Source organism: Oncorhynchus masou, chromosome 23 (assembly GCF_036934945.1).
Source record: "Oncorhynchus masou masou isolate Uvic2021 chromosome 23, UVic_Omas_1.1, whole genome shotgun sequence".
NCBI classification, from domain to species: Eukaryota; Metazoa; Chordata; class Actinopteri; order Salmoniformes; family Salmonidae; genus Oncorhynchus; species Oncorhynchus masou.
Window position 1 is genome coordinate 41,260,224 of NC_088234.1, and position 15,262 is coordinate 41,275,485.

Sequence of the window (15,262 nt, forward strand, 5' to 3'; positions counted from 1 at the left end):
AAACAAACTATTCTAAAACGCAACCTGCAACAAAGCATGCTGGGAAATATGATCATGATGCCCCTCACACATCTTTTTCACTTTGAGAGAGTTGAAGACTCACTATGCAAAAATCACTCCGCCATTTCCTGGTTGCTAAAATTCTAATAGGTCGGCTAATTTCAGTTGATGTGACAAAACAACCAAGTAAAGTGTAGAGAGTCATTGTACTATCTAACCCCTGTGAAATATATTTTCCATAACCAAAAATATTGCATTTTCAGCTGTTTGTACAAAACCTTTAGTAAAAGACCAAAAACTAAACGTAATATCAAAACTCAATTTCTTTGTGAATTTGGTCAGGGGTCGCCAAAAAAAATTACATATTGCAGCTTTAACGGAACTTAACTCAACACAGTCAAGTAACAACAACATGTGATTAAAATGATTTCTTGAATCAAATGTCCTGTTCAGTTGAGATGAAATGTACAGTGCATTTGGAAAGTATTCAGGCCCCTTGACTTTTTCCACATTTTGTTACATTACAGCCTTAATCTAAAATGGATTGCATTATTTTTTCCCCTCATCAATCAACGCACAATACCCCATAAAGACAAAGTGAAAACAGGTTTTTCGAAGTTTTAGCTAATTTATTACAAATTAAATACCTTATTTACATAAGTATTCAGACCCTTTGCTATGAGACTTGAAATTGAGCTCAGGTGCATCCTGTTTCCATTGATCATCTTTGAGCTGTTTCTACAACTTCATTGGAGTCCACCTGTGGTAAATTCAATTGATTGGACATTACTTGGAAAGGCACATACCTGTCTATTTAAGGTCCGACAGTTGACAGGGCATGTCAGAGCAAAAACCAAGCCAGGAAGTCGAAGAAATGGTCCGTAGAGCTCCGAGACAGGATTGTATTGAGGCACAAATCTGAGGAAGGGTACCAAAACATTTCTGCAGCATTGAAAGTCCCCAAGAACACAGCTGCCTCCATCATTCTTAAATGGAAGATGTTTAGAACCGCCAAGAGCTGGTCGCCCGGCCAAACTGAACAATCAGGGAAGAAGGGCCTTGCTCAGAGAGGTGACCAAGAACCCGATGGTCATTCTAAACAGAGCTCCAGAGTTCCTCTGTGGAGATGGGAGAAACTTCCTGAAGGACAACCATCTTTGCAGCACTCCACCAATCAGGCCTTTATGGTAGAGTGGCTAGACAGAAGCCACTCCTCAGTCAAATTATTTCCTGAGTGGTGCAGCAGTCTACAGCACTGTATTTCAGTGCTAGAGGTGTAACTACAGACCCTGGTTCGATCCTGGGCTGTATCACAACTGGCTGTGATCGGGAGTCCCATAGGGTGGCGCCTTTGCAGCACTCCACCAATCAGGCCTTTATGGTAGAGTGGCTAGACAGAAGCCACTCCTCAGTCAAATTATTTCCTGAGTGGTGCAGCAGTCTACAGCACTGCATTTCAGTGCTAGAGGTGTAACTACAGACCCTGGTTCGATCCTGGCCTGTATCACAACTGGCTGTGATCGGGAGTCCCATAGGGTGGCGCACAATTGGCCCGGTGTCGTCGGGTTAGGTGAGGGTTTGGTCATGGTAATTGTAAAATAAGAATTTATTCTTTACTGACTTGCCAAGTAAAATTAAGGTTCAATTAAAAGAAATTACAGTTTGCCAAAAGGCACCTAAAGACTCTCAGACCATGAGAAACAAGATTCTCTGGTCTGATGAAACCAAGATTGAACTCTTTGGCCTGAATGCCAAGCGTCACGTTTGAAGGAAACCTGGCACCATGCCTACTGTGAAGCATAGTGGTGGCAGCATCATGCTGTGAGGATGTTTTTCAGTGGCAGGCACTGGAAGACTTGTCAGGATCGAGGGAAAGATGAAGTACAGAGATATTCTTGAAAAAAACTTGCTCCAGAGCACTCAGGACCTCAGACAGGGGCGCAGGTTCACCTTCAAACAGGAAAACGACCCTAAGCACACAGCCAACACAGGAGTGGCTTCTAGACAAGTCTCTGAATGTCCTTGAGTGGCCCAGCCAGAGCCCGGACTTGAACCATATACTTATGTAAATGTAATATTTCAGTGTTTAATTTGCTAAAATTTCAACAACAAAAAATATGTTTTTTCATTATGGGCTATTGTGTGTAGATTGATCAGGGTGGCTAACTATTTAATCGATTTTAGAATAAGGCTGTAACATAACAAAACGTGGAAAAACTCAAGGGGTCTGAATACTTTCCAAATGAACTGTAGGTAAGGTGACAGACATTCCTTTCACAGATCTGAATAAAAGGTATGTAACTTCACATCAATTTATAATGATTCAATGTACTTTAAGCAGGACTATGGCAAAGTAAACACCAGTGCTTAAAATCTGAACACTTTAGGTGTTCTTCTGGTTGGAAACTGACTGGAAAAAGCTGACTATTGTGTTTAATATTACATTCTAAACGCCTGTGTTTCAGATGAGAACACTTATTGGCAAATCCAAATGTCTAGTGTTTAAGTTTTAAACACTGACGTTTAGGTCATAAACATGTCATGTTTCATGGTTATTCAGTGTAGGCTACAGTCTTGACCCAAATAAAAGTAGGCCCTATTAAAACATTAGTAAAATAATAAGTCACAAAATCATGATAAGCTCATTTGGATAGGATGCTAAACTTAACCCCATAGTATTTGCAGGTGTATGTTATCTTGAAGCTAAAATGTAACTGTGGCCAATGATAGGTGTAGATGATTGGTAAAATAGGTATAATAACCCTCTGGGAAATGGGCAATTAAAGTTACCAGGACTATGTCTTTCTTACTTTATCTTAAGGCAGTTGAAGAAAGTGTCATACATTCAAATGTGAATATTACAAATAAGGTGTTACTTATAGGGCTACAGAAACAATGGCAGTAGTTGTTGAATAAGCTAGGCAGGGCCTAATGGTAATCAATGGTTATCCGTGATAATGAAAATTGTTTACCTCAGCTGATCTTGTGGCCTATGCAGCACTATCCAACATAAAAAAAGGAATAATCCCAAAAAGTTAGTTTGCACTTCTAGAATGGATAGGGTGTAACTGTCTCCTAAATGTTATATAATGAAAGACCTCAATCAATGTGTGTATGTGCGTGCGTGTATGTTTCCTCAGTTATATCAACTACATAACAACACGAAACCTTTGACACCTATATTTCACAAATATTATTTTGAAAAGGGCACTTCAAGTTGATTCAAAATCTCATTTTTGTAGTTATTTTTCCATGTTTCCGGCATAGGCATCAAAACCACGCGATCAATATCATTAGAAAAAGACCGTGAACCATGCAGCCCGCCAATCGGAATAACAATCGGATTTTTGTATTTTTATTGTTGTGTTTTTGTGTTTGGAAAACATCCTCATCTCAATAAGCCTATCTCTGCACCATGCAAGCCCCCCCCCCCCCCCGCCCTCGTTAATAATAAAATGAGAAACTGTATCCGAGAAACTACAATGTTTAATTTATTATTATGTAAGCTATTTGGGGGGTGATTATATGGTAATTGCTCATTATTCTTGTATATTTATCGCTGTACCTTATGTCAAGGCCAAGGGAATTGTGTAGGGTTCATTCTCTCGTTTCAAGGATCAATTTCAGAAGCAATTTGTGAAACAGGACAGATCAAGTTTGTCATGACGTCAGATTCTGACAGTGCAACCGCAAGCTATAAGTATCAGCTCAAAAACACGTTCTTCTCTGACACGACTTTAGTCTACTAGTTGAGATGAGAATGTGAAATGGCAGTAGCTGACACTGTGTAGACTGCACTGTATACAATGTTTTAAAAAAGGTAACTACCTAACTCATTATAGAAATGTAGTAGTGGCTATTCAAACATCTCCAACGGTCAGTGTATACAGTGAAAAGTATAATTCTACAATAGTTTGTTGTGCTATGATGTGTAATTGATCATGGTGAACTGATATCAAAACCGTCGGACAAATTGACGTTCAATAATGAGACAGGCCAGTTCCACTATCAACAAGGTCATGTGTACGTACTAATCTTAGGGCTCTATTTAACCAGCATTGCGGAAGTCCAGTTTTACAGCGTGCTTGAAATTGAAAGGCAATGTTCCTGCTTTAGTGGAGACTACGTTCATGGAAAATGTTGCATATGTGGGCTCAATCGGAAATTACCCTTACATTTATTTTGCGGAATATGTCATTCATCAGATTTACAGATTGAATAGAGCCCTTACTGTCAGAGGCTAATGCAGCATCCTGTAATGCTTGTGGCTCTACCTCCAGTTACTGCAAGAGGAATAAGCAGTGTGCTCAACAATGCCTGCTAAAATTAAAAATGGTCAAATACATAAAACAATGTTAAACATTAACACACGATCACTAACAATTAGCCTACTAATCAGAACTACGTAGACCTACTGTTTACACTTGAGGAGAAAAAAATACATTTTAGTGTTCACTACAACAAATGGTGATGTTCAAGTAACTTCAATCGTTATAGTACAGAATACATAATGCAATTTACAACTTCAAAAGATACGGATGTTGATTATGGCTTCCGAGTGGCGCAGCGGTCGAAGGCACTGCATCTCGGTGCAAGAGGCGTCACTAAAGTCCCTGGTTCGAATCCAGGCTGCATCACATCCGGCCGTGATTGTGAGTCCCATAGGGTGGCACACAATTGGCCTATCGTCGTCTGTTTTGGGCCGGGGTAGGCCGTCATTGTAAATAATAATTTGTTCTTATCTGACTTGCCTAGTTAAATAAAGGTTACATTTAAAACATTTTTTTAAAGGTCACTTTATTACTTTAAGTATTGAACACTGAAATACTTTGAGTTAGCAGAACTAATGACTTTTTTACAGCGTAGCTAGTGTCAAGAAACGTGAATGAGAGGACAGAAGTTGGCATTACCTAGTTTCGAGCAACGTGAATCCGAGTAGGACGGAAGTCGGCATGCACCACTATGGCCTAGGCCCTAGGCCTACCAGTAAATGCAAAAATGTCTTTAAAGTCTTCAAAAAGCGGATCATAAATCACACATGATATAAGGCTGCACCATGCTTGCAGTCGCTCATCTGTGCATAATGGTGATGAAAGGTAGCCTATATTTGTGAGTGCAAGTTATTAGTAGGCTATAGGGCCCGTGCTACTCTAACAAGAGCAGATTAGTCTCATTGCCTGTTTTATATAGTGGACTTCATCTAATGTGTGTTTGTTTTTGCAGATATACTTGTTTTCAGTGTTTAGGCTATAGCAGGGGAGTGCGTTATTGATGTGTAATGGTCGCCATCCAAATACCATTCACATTAGCAAAATCAGCGGACATATTTAGACCTACTAATTGCAGATTAGGGGGTTTGGGTCACTGGGATCATTTGATAGGACGGTTCTTTAAATGGCGGATAATTATTTCACGTCAGGTAAGTAGCCGAGACCTTTGGCTTACTTGCTATCCTTTCAGATGGTGTCAGAATCCATATTCCTCATCGAGTATTTAGCAGCCAGGAATGATCTGACTATAGTAACTAAATAATAAACCCGAGCCATGGGGCTTTGATGATTGATCGTTTCCCAGTCCATATTAAGGGCGGCCAAAAAAAACGTTAGCCTCTGTACCGTGGAGCAGCGCAAGGTTAAATAAGCGGGTCACAAGGTCCCCAGCACTCCTCATACACACAGCTTTATTGTTTGGGAAAGGAATCGATTGATACAGTATATGGGGTCTAGTATCTCATAACTTAACATTCACTGACCCAGAGCAAGTTTGAGTGGAGGAAACAGTAGGCCTACCGGAACCACTAAAGATTAACAATGACAAACAACGTCTTCACCTGCCTTGTTCAAAAAGACAGGTGCGCTTTCCTGCGCACATTGGTATTTTATCCCTTGCGTTGCTGCTTTACCTCAGTGAAAATGTAAAAATGTTAAACCCCAAGATATGTAAATCCTTGCAATTGTAGGCCTTGTAAAAAAATGAGAAGGTCGAAGCTTTACGCAGTCATAGGCCTATGCACAGACTTCTATGAAAAATATGGGCCTATCATAGCCTTTATCACAAAAAAACACCGAGTTATGTTGCAGAAAAGGACACCAAATAGTGTGCAGTGTTAATCCAATAGCCCATTTGACGAATATATCCACTATAAAATAAAATACATTTCAGCATGTGTCATAAAGGCATGCAATGCACGGTTTGAATAGAAATGTCCTCCCCGAGCTCCAAATTAGCTCTGTGAATAGCCTGTATAGACCTACTTGTGTAGAAGTGCTAATGTATAGGCTATTCATGGGAACCCGTGTATATTTGAACAGATCCGGTTCTTCATTATAACATTTATTTAATTTCGTTGTATACAATAATCTGCCTTTAAATTCAAAAGACTGGCTTGTTTAAATCAAAAGAGTGTGCAATTCATACAACGAGACCCAGTCATAATGAGGGGGCTGTCCTGCTTATTGAGGCACCGCGGAGGGAGAAAGTGCGCCAAATTTGTTTGCAGCGGATCAAGGCTCACCGCCTTCACTGCACTTTCTTTATCTTAATTCCAACTTGAAAATATATAATTATCTAGTTTGAACAGGACTGCTATCAAATCCTTCTTTAGGCAGGGTAGGGAGAAGCTCGAGTGGATTGCGCGCTCTGAGCCGCTCGGTGTTGCCGGAGATAGGAGTAATGAAGTTGTGGAGTCCGGAGATACAAAGGGCATTAACCTCATTAGCATGAAACCTTTTCTTCTAACTATTGTGGGACCTTTTCAGCCCTCTAATCCCCCTATTTCAAAGCTGGGTTTGTAATAAAGCTTTTAGGGTTTTTTCAAAGCTAATGGTATTCTCTGAAGATTCTTATTGCTGTTATAGTCCATGGGCCGATTAAAACTCCCCATCCATATATGGGGACCGTAGTTTGTATGTAGGCCTATAGCCCCCCCCCCCCCCCCACACACACACACACACACACCACCCCCTCCGAAAAGCTCCTTTTCAAGATGTGAAACAATTATAGAAATAGACACTACACCTCACATCATACACTGTGCATGGTGGGGACTTCACATGTTTAGGAGATACATAGTGTAAATATAATACAGTTTAATTTTGCAAAATTTAAAACAATTTGATGTGCATTTTTCCCATGTGCATTAATTCATTTAATGGTTCACCCATTGATCGGGTTCCTATAAATATCTGGGCATTTGGATTGGCAAGGGTAAAAAAATATATTTAAAAAACACGCTGATGAGCTAGTTTAAACGCCTCTCTCTAAACAGCCGGAAGCATATTGTAGTCAACTTTCCTGCCAGTTCTTGACTATGGTGACACCAGTTACCAGAATGCAGCAGCCACTACTCTTAAACCGTTGGATGCTGTCTACCAAAACCCTTCGATTTATCACAGGTTGCGGTTTTAATACGCATCACTGCATCATGTATTAAAAGGTTAGCTGGTCCCCATTAAAGTCCTGGAGGTCACTTCAATATTCCCTTTCTGTTTACAAAACTCTACTACCCAAGCTTTCCGACTTACCTAACTTCGTTGTTGAAGCATAAAAACACGAGATACCAAACTCTTTCACATAGTTGGTTAAATCTTGAGGTTCCTCGGATCTCCACCGAATTAGGTAAATAATTTCTTACTTTTAATGCACCTCACTACTCAAACAATTCACAAAACTCATTACAATAGGATGTTCTAGTGCGGCTATGGCAATTTAAATGATTGACTGGGGATTTAGTAGCTGAGGAATATAACATTTTGTAACTGAGGAATATAACCGTTTTTCTTAAATTGTGTTGTGCCGTATTTTTTTATTGTATTTTTTACTTTGTATCGATGGCTGTTTTGTTTCCATATTGTATTTAAGTTTGTTACTGTGACCAGGGCACCCTTGTGAATGAGACATTGGTGTCAATGGGTTTTCCCTGAATAAATAAATAATCAAATGTTATGTTTGAGTCACTTGTAAAACAAAAAGACGTTGTTCTATTAAGCTCTTAGATGTAAAAAACAACCCCCAAAAATATATAATGTATTTTTGCCGTACAAGCGTAATAGGCTAAACAATCAAATGGGAAAAGCGTATACATGCGTTGACGCTGTTTTGTTTGTGATCAATTTGTGGGAAGAGCGCGTGTACGCATATCCTACTCGTGGCTGTCGGAGACAAGATTTTAAACAAAGATCTCATTTTGCTGCACATTGCAACCTTCCCTTATCGCTTCGTGAGGGGTAGTCAGATTGTACTAAATTATGTCCAACCAAGCCCCCTTGGATCCACGGATTAAGAGATTAAAGTGGACCACTGGGCAATGCATCCCCTTTCCCCCTCATATTACTCGCATGATAATTGCCTAAACTGATTTGCACTTTCACAAAAGCTCGTAGGACTCTTTGTAGCCTGAACAGACCAGACGCTGCCCCTCTAAATAAAAACGGATTAATGCAGTCTATCAGACTGAGGAGCAAATGAACCACCGGAAAAAACAACCATGCACTTGCCACAGACAAATTATTTTGGATTTTATAAATTCATTTTAACAAGCCACATTGTCTGGATTTCTTCTAAAATTAGTCATAGGCCTATCTCAAATATAAGCTAATTGTGAGACTGGTTTGACGAAAATCAAGATATATGAAGCGGGTGATTGGTGGCAGCCAATAGCCTATAAAAAGTGTTAAATAATACACGCTTGAATTGAAGAGCGTAACAGGTCTCTTTATAAAATGTCAAGATATGAAAGTTGATCTAAAATCAAAACCCTACTTTTACTCCGCGCGCAACATATTGATAAAACTTTATTGACAAAATATTAACAATTACATACTTCTTGGAAGTATACTTTGTGTTAAAATTGTAGCAAACTTAACACAAACACAACATTATTTACATTCTGATAAAAGAGGGTTTAACAGAAACATTAACTTTTAGTATCTCTGTACATGGATACGCTCAGTGCTTGACGTTTTCTCGCCTCTACGGCAGTCAATTCTTGCATTAGTCCTTTGTGGCAACTCTCACCGAAGGGTCAAATCCTGACAATATGCTCGTGACAGAATAACGGAGACATGGTAAAGCTTTAGGTTTAAGGAATGTCCTGGATACTTTCCCTTTAAGTACTTTATCTGTGGTTTGATAAACTTTTATAAAGTTTTCGAAATACATTTTCTTTAAAAACACTATAACGCAGCACTGCTACTTCATACTGTTCTCACAATCACTTTAACACGATAATCATTAATTAAAAGACTGCACACTTTGTAAAAAGGAAGAAGCACAACATCTCTGAGATTGAAAATAGAGTTAAAACAAAGTTGTTTTTGAGAAAATTATCAAATTAAAACAACTACCAGAAAGTCTACCATGCAATTTAAGTTTTACAAAAACAGTTGTGGATTTTGGTATCTTGAGTGGAAACGTTCATATTTAGAAACTTTCAGAAGTGCAAATGTCCAATGTGAATTGGAGATTAATTTTTGGGTGGTTCGTGGGAGATTGTAGTGGTGGGTTGATGCGTGGAAGGTGGTCAGGTAGGTGGACTACGATACTGTCAATCACTTTTGCCTGGGCAATTTGATATGGTTTGACAGACCCATGGTAGTGACAGCAGTGCCACCAATCGGATCTCTCACCCTCAGCTGCCGATCTCCGAAGAATCGAAATGTGACATTGGCTTTACCCTCTCTCTGCCTCTCTGTACACATCATCCTTAGCCATGTCTTCCTTCACGTCACACGGCTGTCCCAGGTTCAAACAATTTCGTATTTTAATCGTCTGAAGTTACATCAATTTCCTCCGGGCTTCCCGATCCTTGTTTAGTTGCGAGTCTCCATCGGTTTATGTGATGGGTCCCCTTCTTCTTCTGTTGCGAATCTGAACCCTCCTCCTCCAACTTTTGACGCTTGAACTTGGTTCTTCGGTTCTGAAACCACACTTTTACCTAAGGGAAATACATAAAGGCTACAATAAATACCAAAATACGAAACAAAAACTATCCATGTGCGTAAAGTTAGAATTCAAATAGCAGAATAGCAAAAGAGATACAAGCATAGACTATAAAAGGAGTGCAAAGGCCTAGAATTTTTGCATAGGCTCTCATAGATCGCTGTGTGAAAATTTGCCCAATGCTATAGGCCCTAAATGACTTACAAGTTAGGCTAGAAGTACGGTTATTTTCAGATGGGATATTGCCTAGGTCAAAAATGGCATGTATTGCATACTCTATTTTTTTAATAGTACAAACATAAGCCAATTACCAGACATTGACATCCCCTTGGTCGAAAAAAACGGGCGCAAACAGGCCTACGAATATGCAATGCATAACAAATAAATGTCATTTAATTTCTAATAATTTCCCCCAAAATGTAAAAGCGACATTGCTTGTTAATTTTAAGCCTTTTGTAAATTCATATCAATAGGCTAGTGGGCAATATTAATATATACAAGCCATCCGTCTGACAGCTTGGCAAGTGAGGTGCATTTAATGTGCTTTCAGTCAGCTAATTGAAGTGGGTGATGGTTAATTTCTCCCTCATTCCCCTCTGAAAGCCTCCGTTTAGAGAAGAGCCGGTGGTGACACTTGGACAAAAGACACCGACCGTTCCACAAGCTGATAGGCACAAATACGATCTTAAATATGGCCAGGGAAATTCATTGAGTCCGTCTCATTCTTTTTAGCGTGCCATAGATCCTTTAAAATGGTTAACTGGTTAATTGCCCTCCATTTTGAATGGAAACCTTTTTTTTCCCAAAACAAAGTAATTCAACCCAACGAGGTTGTACAATGGTCATTGATTTCATCCAACTAAAAGCCTCAAGGCCGATGGTGGTGTAGACATTTATTTTTGTATCTCTGAAACTGTGTGTTTACAGGTCAATCCAATAGTAGGCCTAATTTTGAAAAATGAATAAACGTGTGTTTTCATTTATATAATCCCCCCCCTTCATTTCAATTTTTAAAATGGAATAGCATTTAGGCCTATGTGAAATTCCTAAATTTGACGTGCAATACGGATTAACCATAGCATGTGTGAAGTTTACCCCAATAGACAACACATTGTCGTGTTTTCAAGAAATGAATAAATAATTCCCGTAATGGCACTTATGGGCTGGCATATGAATTCCCAATAAATAATTAGCCTATTCAGAGAAATTTAGCATATTCACAGATTCCGTAGCCAACACGAAAACAAGTTATTATTGTCCTATAGCCTAATGTAGGTAGGCCTACAGGCTATAAAACACCCCTTGAAAAACACCCCACAAACCTGTGCGTCATGTCAGGTCTGGTGCAACTTGACACAATCGTCTTTTAAATCCATCCCCTATTCAAAGGAGGCCTAATGCGGACTTAACGATACACTTGTGAATATTCAATTCATTTTCTTACCTGAGTTTCTGTGAGGCTAAGGGTGTGCGCAAGCTGTTTTCGTTCGGCACCTACGACGTAATGATTTTTTTCAAATGCGTGCTCAAGCCGCAGAAGTTGGGAAGGGGAAAAAGCTGTCCGAATTCTTTTGGGCTTTCTGGCCAGTGCATTGTGCAAAAGGAAGCTCTCCGGGCTTGTTTCGTTACCTGAAAACGACAATGGGAGGGATATTAATTATGACCACTCTTACATTGCAAACTGAGGCTAAAGAGATGATGATGCTATGCTCATAATTTGGCTATACCGCAGACTTGGGCCTTCTAACTTTTGACTAAAGTCTACGGCAACACTCAATTGAACATTGAAACCAATTTAGTCACAAGCAACACCTTGACAATTTTTTTTGCAATAATTTTAACAATAGCAAATTGATACAGTTTATATTATTCAAATGGGAACAATAGGGCTATGCAGTGGCTAAAATAAGCGCCGTTTCGATTTACAGTCTTTGGTTATCCTAAAAACACTAGGCCTACACATAAAAAATAGCAACACAATGGTCTACAATCACAAAGGGGCCTAGAAGCCTCTATAGCCTAAACCTTTTCAACTTTTCTTTTTAACATTAGCCTACAGTCACTGGTATACTGTAAGTATGTGGTGGAGAATTAAATAGACTACTTTAGCCTATTTTTTTTGTCAGAATTACTATCAAGACCCTTATTAAAATAACCATTATGAAAACAGATCGTTCACTTATTATACAATTTGCATGTCACTGTTTTCAGAAAAAGATTATGTGCATCCACCAGCAAAAAAAATAATTTTCTAATATGACAGTCCAATTTGGGGGACGATACATTAATAGTGCGATTTTAAAATAGTGCATTGTGTACAATTTCTTAAACAGCAGTTTGGGGAATAAAAACATAGCCCACAAATACGACCCAATGCCTATTCCAAGGCACGGATGATTACAAAAAAATACACAGGCATCTAGAAATGTAGTTAAGTTGATTTGCACTCAGTTTAAACATGAAGTAAATATCTAGGCCAAATTAAATCATTATTTATTTTTCAATAATCTTTTTTTGTTGTTAAAAATAACAAGTCAATTAATTATATAGCCCTACACAATTATATAGCCCTACTGCAGTTGTACGGTTGTATGCTTATTTTGTTTCAATTAAATGTTTTAGAGGCTAAAGGACTTTTTAAAAGTCCACTCTTTGCACTTCCTTTTTTTTAAACAAAATGGAAAATAGGCTATATAGGCTATAGACTACCAGCAAAATAAATTTGAACCCGTGTCACCACATTGAGAAATACTATGCCGTACATTAGGCTACTAAAAGTACCCTAGCCTATTCCAGTTGAACAGTGTTCTAATTATAACAGACAAAAACAGTTTTTAAAACTGTCCGAGACAAGGCGATAGCACATATATTTCCAAAATTCGATAGCTCACTGATATGTATCATTCGTTTCTTTATTCTCATAATTACATGTTATATTGGCCTACATAAATGCTATGGAACATCCAAAAAAGGGCTTAACAGCATAAATAAGTAATAAATGCGTTAAAAAGACCAATGTAAATTCAACCTACCTTGGAATCTGTGACCCAAGTACCTATATCTATGTATTAGCCATGGGTAAAAAGTTGAGGGGTCCCTTTGCTGGCTGGCAAAAAGATGGTGCGGACTATGTGAGGATGAAAGTGGGTGAGCCAACGCGTGTGGAGGTGGTACCGAATGAACTGGGACACCGGAGTTGTTCTGATGTGAGACCGCCTCAGCGAACACCAAGTCCGGATTAGAGTAGACGCCCCTGCCGCTGGAATGAAACCCGTTCAGAAATGGATTCATCTGGCTGGAGTTTGCATAGCTCAGAGCTGCTGGTCGTATGGGCTCCTCAGACCTCGACACTGGTAGAGGATTATCCTTCGCTACCAACGATTCTATAGTAAAACACCTCTTCGGTGTCGGTTGAAACATGGTTTGATAGTCAAAATTCCCCAGCTTAGAGTTTAAGAGGTGCAGGCGTTCTTCGTAAAAAAAAATAGGTTACTACTCCACACCGAGAAAGTTTGTCAGCATAAATAACTTTGGAACGAAGAATGCAGCAAGAATAGAAGCCAAAGTAACAACAAATCAACAAATAGCCATAAAGGTGGTCAACTGCGCCAGACAATCCATGGATGTGATCGGTTCCTCACCAGTTGTGCAAGCGATTTGTTAGTTCATGAGCCTAATTAGCGCTGGAGTCACATAAACAGCTCCCTCTGAAGCCTGTAATGGCATGGTGATTGGTCGCTGCTACTCGCCTTAAGGTTGAGGGAAGAGTCTTTAAGTGCGTCAATAGGAACAGGCACGGAGAGGCGGACTCAAGCAAAACGGAACGGATTCGTTCAGAACCAGATCTTCAGAACATTTTTACATAGGCTACTCAGCTGAACCAGTAGAAAAGCTCAAGGTACTTACGTTTGCATTTTTGACTACCGATAAGGCCTGGGGACAGTCGGTCTTAAAGGGGCCTTTATGTTTATCAGTGTTGAGTTTTATGTTGAAGTATGGGGCTAAGAGTCGGTTTAACATTCTTTGACATAAGTGTGATACGTTGTTAGTATAAAATGTAGCCTACGCCATTGACCTGGGTGTGTTTACCAATAGCCACCACATAGTTCTGTTTAAATAGGAGTTTACCGATGTTACATTTTAGGGGTACCTTTTATATTAATTTAGATTTACCATTATTATGGTAATTACAGCATACCCAACTACATACCCTGGCCTCGTCTCTCCGTGTTTTCATTTTCTCCTATCAGTTTGTGATTAGTTAGGGGTTGAAGGCTCCCCAATTTCTATTGGCCGGAAGATTGGGACGATGGATATTGGATCCACACTATATTCAGTGCAGTTGGTTTGTTGTATTGACATATAAACGACCCATTTAATTTAGGCCTACGTAAATTACCCTAAACACAACTTTTTTTGCGTAGGCTAATTTCTGCTCAATGCAAGTCAAGCATTCACTGACGAAAGGTTTATCATTTGTAATTTGAGGTTTACAAAGTGCATAGGAAGATGCAGGCCTTTTATTTGACCATTCCAATTAGCGTAAATGTCTGTACCATAATAATAAATCCACCTGTAACATATAGCCTATTATATGCCGCAATAGGTCTCCATGTATTAGTGATATCTTCATTATTTTTGCTATTGCTGAATTCCATGAAAATGCGCATGATGGTTTTCTTAATCCAATAAAGGACCTCAGTTGGAATAAGATAACTATGTGTTTCTTTCATTTAACTGTAGGTTTTTAAGTCACTGTCATAATTATGAAGCTCATCTTCGGGGACATATGATTCAACCCACAAGTAGACTATAAGAAAATGGGTTGTGAGTCCAAATCTGCCCGGGCTATGAGTCTCGGTAGTTTAACTTTGTTTGCGATGTTCTGCTTATTAGATCTACGTGGCCAATCCGTCCTGCATTACTACAAGCCCATTACATTGATGGTAAAATTATTATGAATAACAACAAATCCATTTAAAAAAAATGGATTATTATGATTATTAATTAGGTCAATTCATATTATGCCAAGGTTACACTTTTGCGAATTAAATCTAAGATATACTTAAAAATATAAAATAAAGATATCGAAGGATGACTTCAGTTGAACAAATTTTACGTCGGGACAGCTCATGTAGGCTTTAGTGCCAAGTCGATCTTATGATAACATGGTAGCAAGCCATGGCTTGTACCTGAAAGCTGGGATGATGAAAATTTAACTGAAGTCAGCACGCATTGTGTTATTTTAATAAATTATAACCCCAATAAGCATTTGTGTTGCACATCGATATTGCAACATTGCACCATTGTAGGCCGTTGTCTC

The 15,262-nt window shown here is 39.0% G+C and overlaps 1 protein-coding gene across 1 annotated transcript; it reads right to left on the reverse strand.

Annotated features, from left to right (window-relative positions):
• Positions 1-9,502: 9,502 nt before the first annotated feature.
• On the reverse strand, positions 9,503-13,675 carry LOC135509979 (homeobox protein EMX2-like). The gene is made up of 3 exons (XM_064930793.1): positions 12,972-13,675; positions 11,384-11,568; positions 9,503-9,934 (listed from the first exon to the last, which is right to left on the reverse strand). Exons 1-3 carry the CDS (start codon positions 13,357-13,359, stop codon positions 9,761-9,763), a joined length of 747 nt encoding a protein of 248 aa, XP_064786865.1. The 5' UTR covers positions 13,360-13,675; the 3' UTR covers positions 9,503-9,760.
• Positions 13,676-15,262: the final 1,587 nt, after the last annotated feature.

Coding starts and splice junctions, on each gene's coding strand:
- LOC135509979 (XM_064930793.1), bottom strand. CDS start 13,359: ATGTTTCAACCGACACCGAAGAGGTGTTTTACTATAGAATCGTTGGTA. Junction 11,569..12,971: donor CTTGGGTCACAGATTCCAAG/GTAGGTTGAATT, acceptor TGTCGTTTTCAG/GTAACGAAACAAGCCCGGAG. Junction 9,935..11,383: donor TTAGCCTCACAGAAACTCAG/GTAAGAAAATGA, acceptor TATTTCCCTTAG/GTAAAAGTGTGGTTTCAGAA.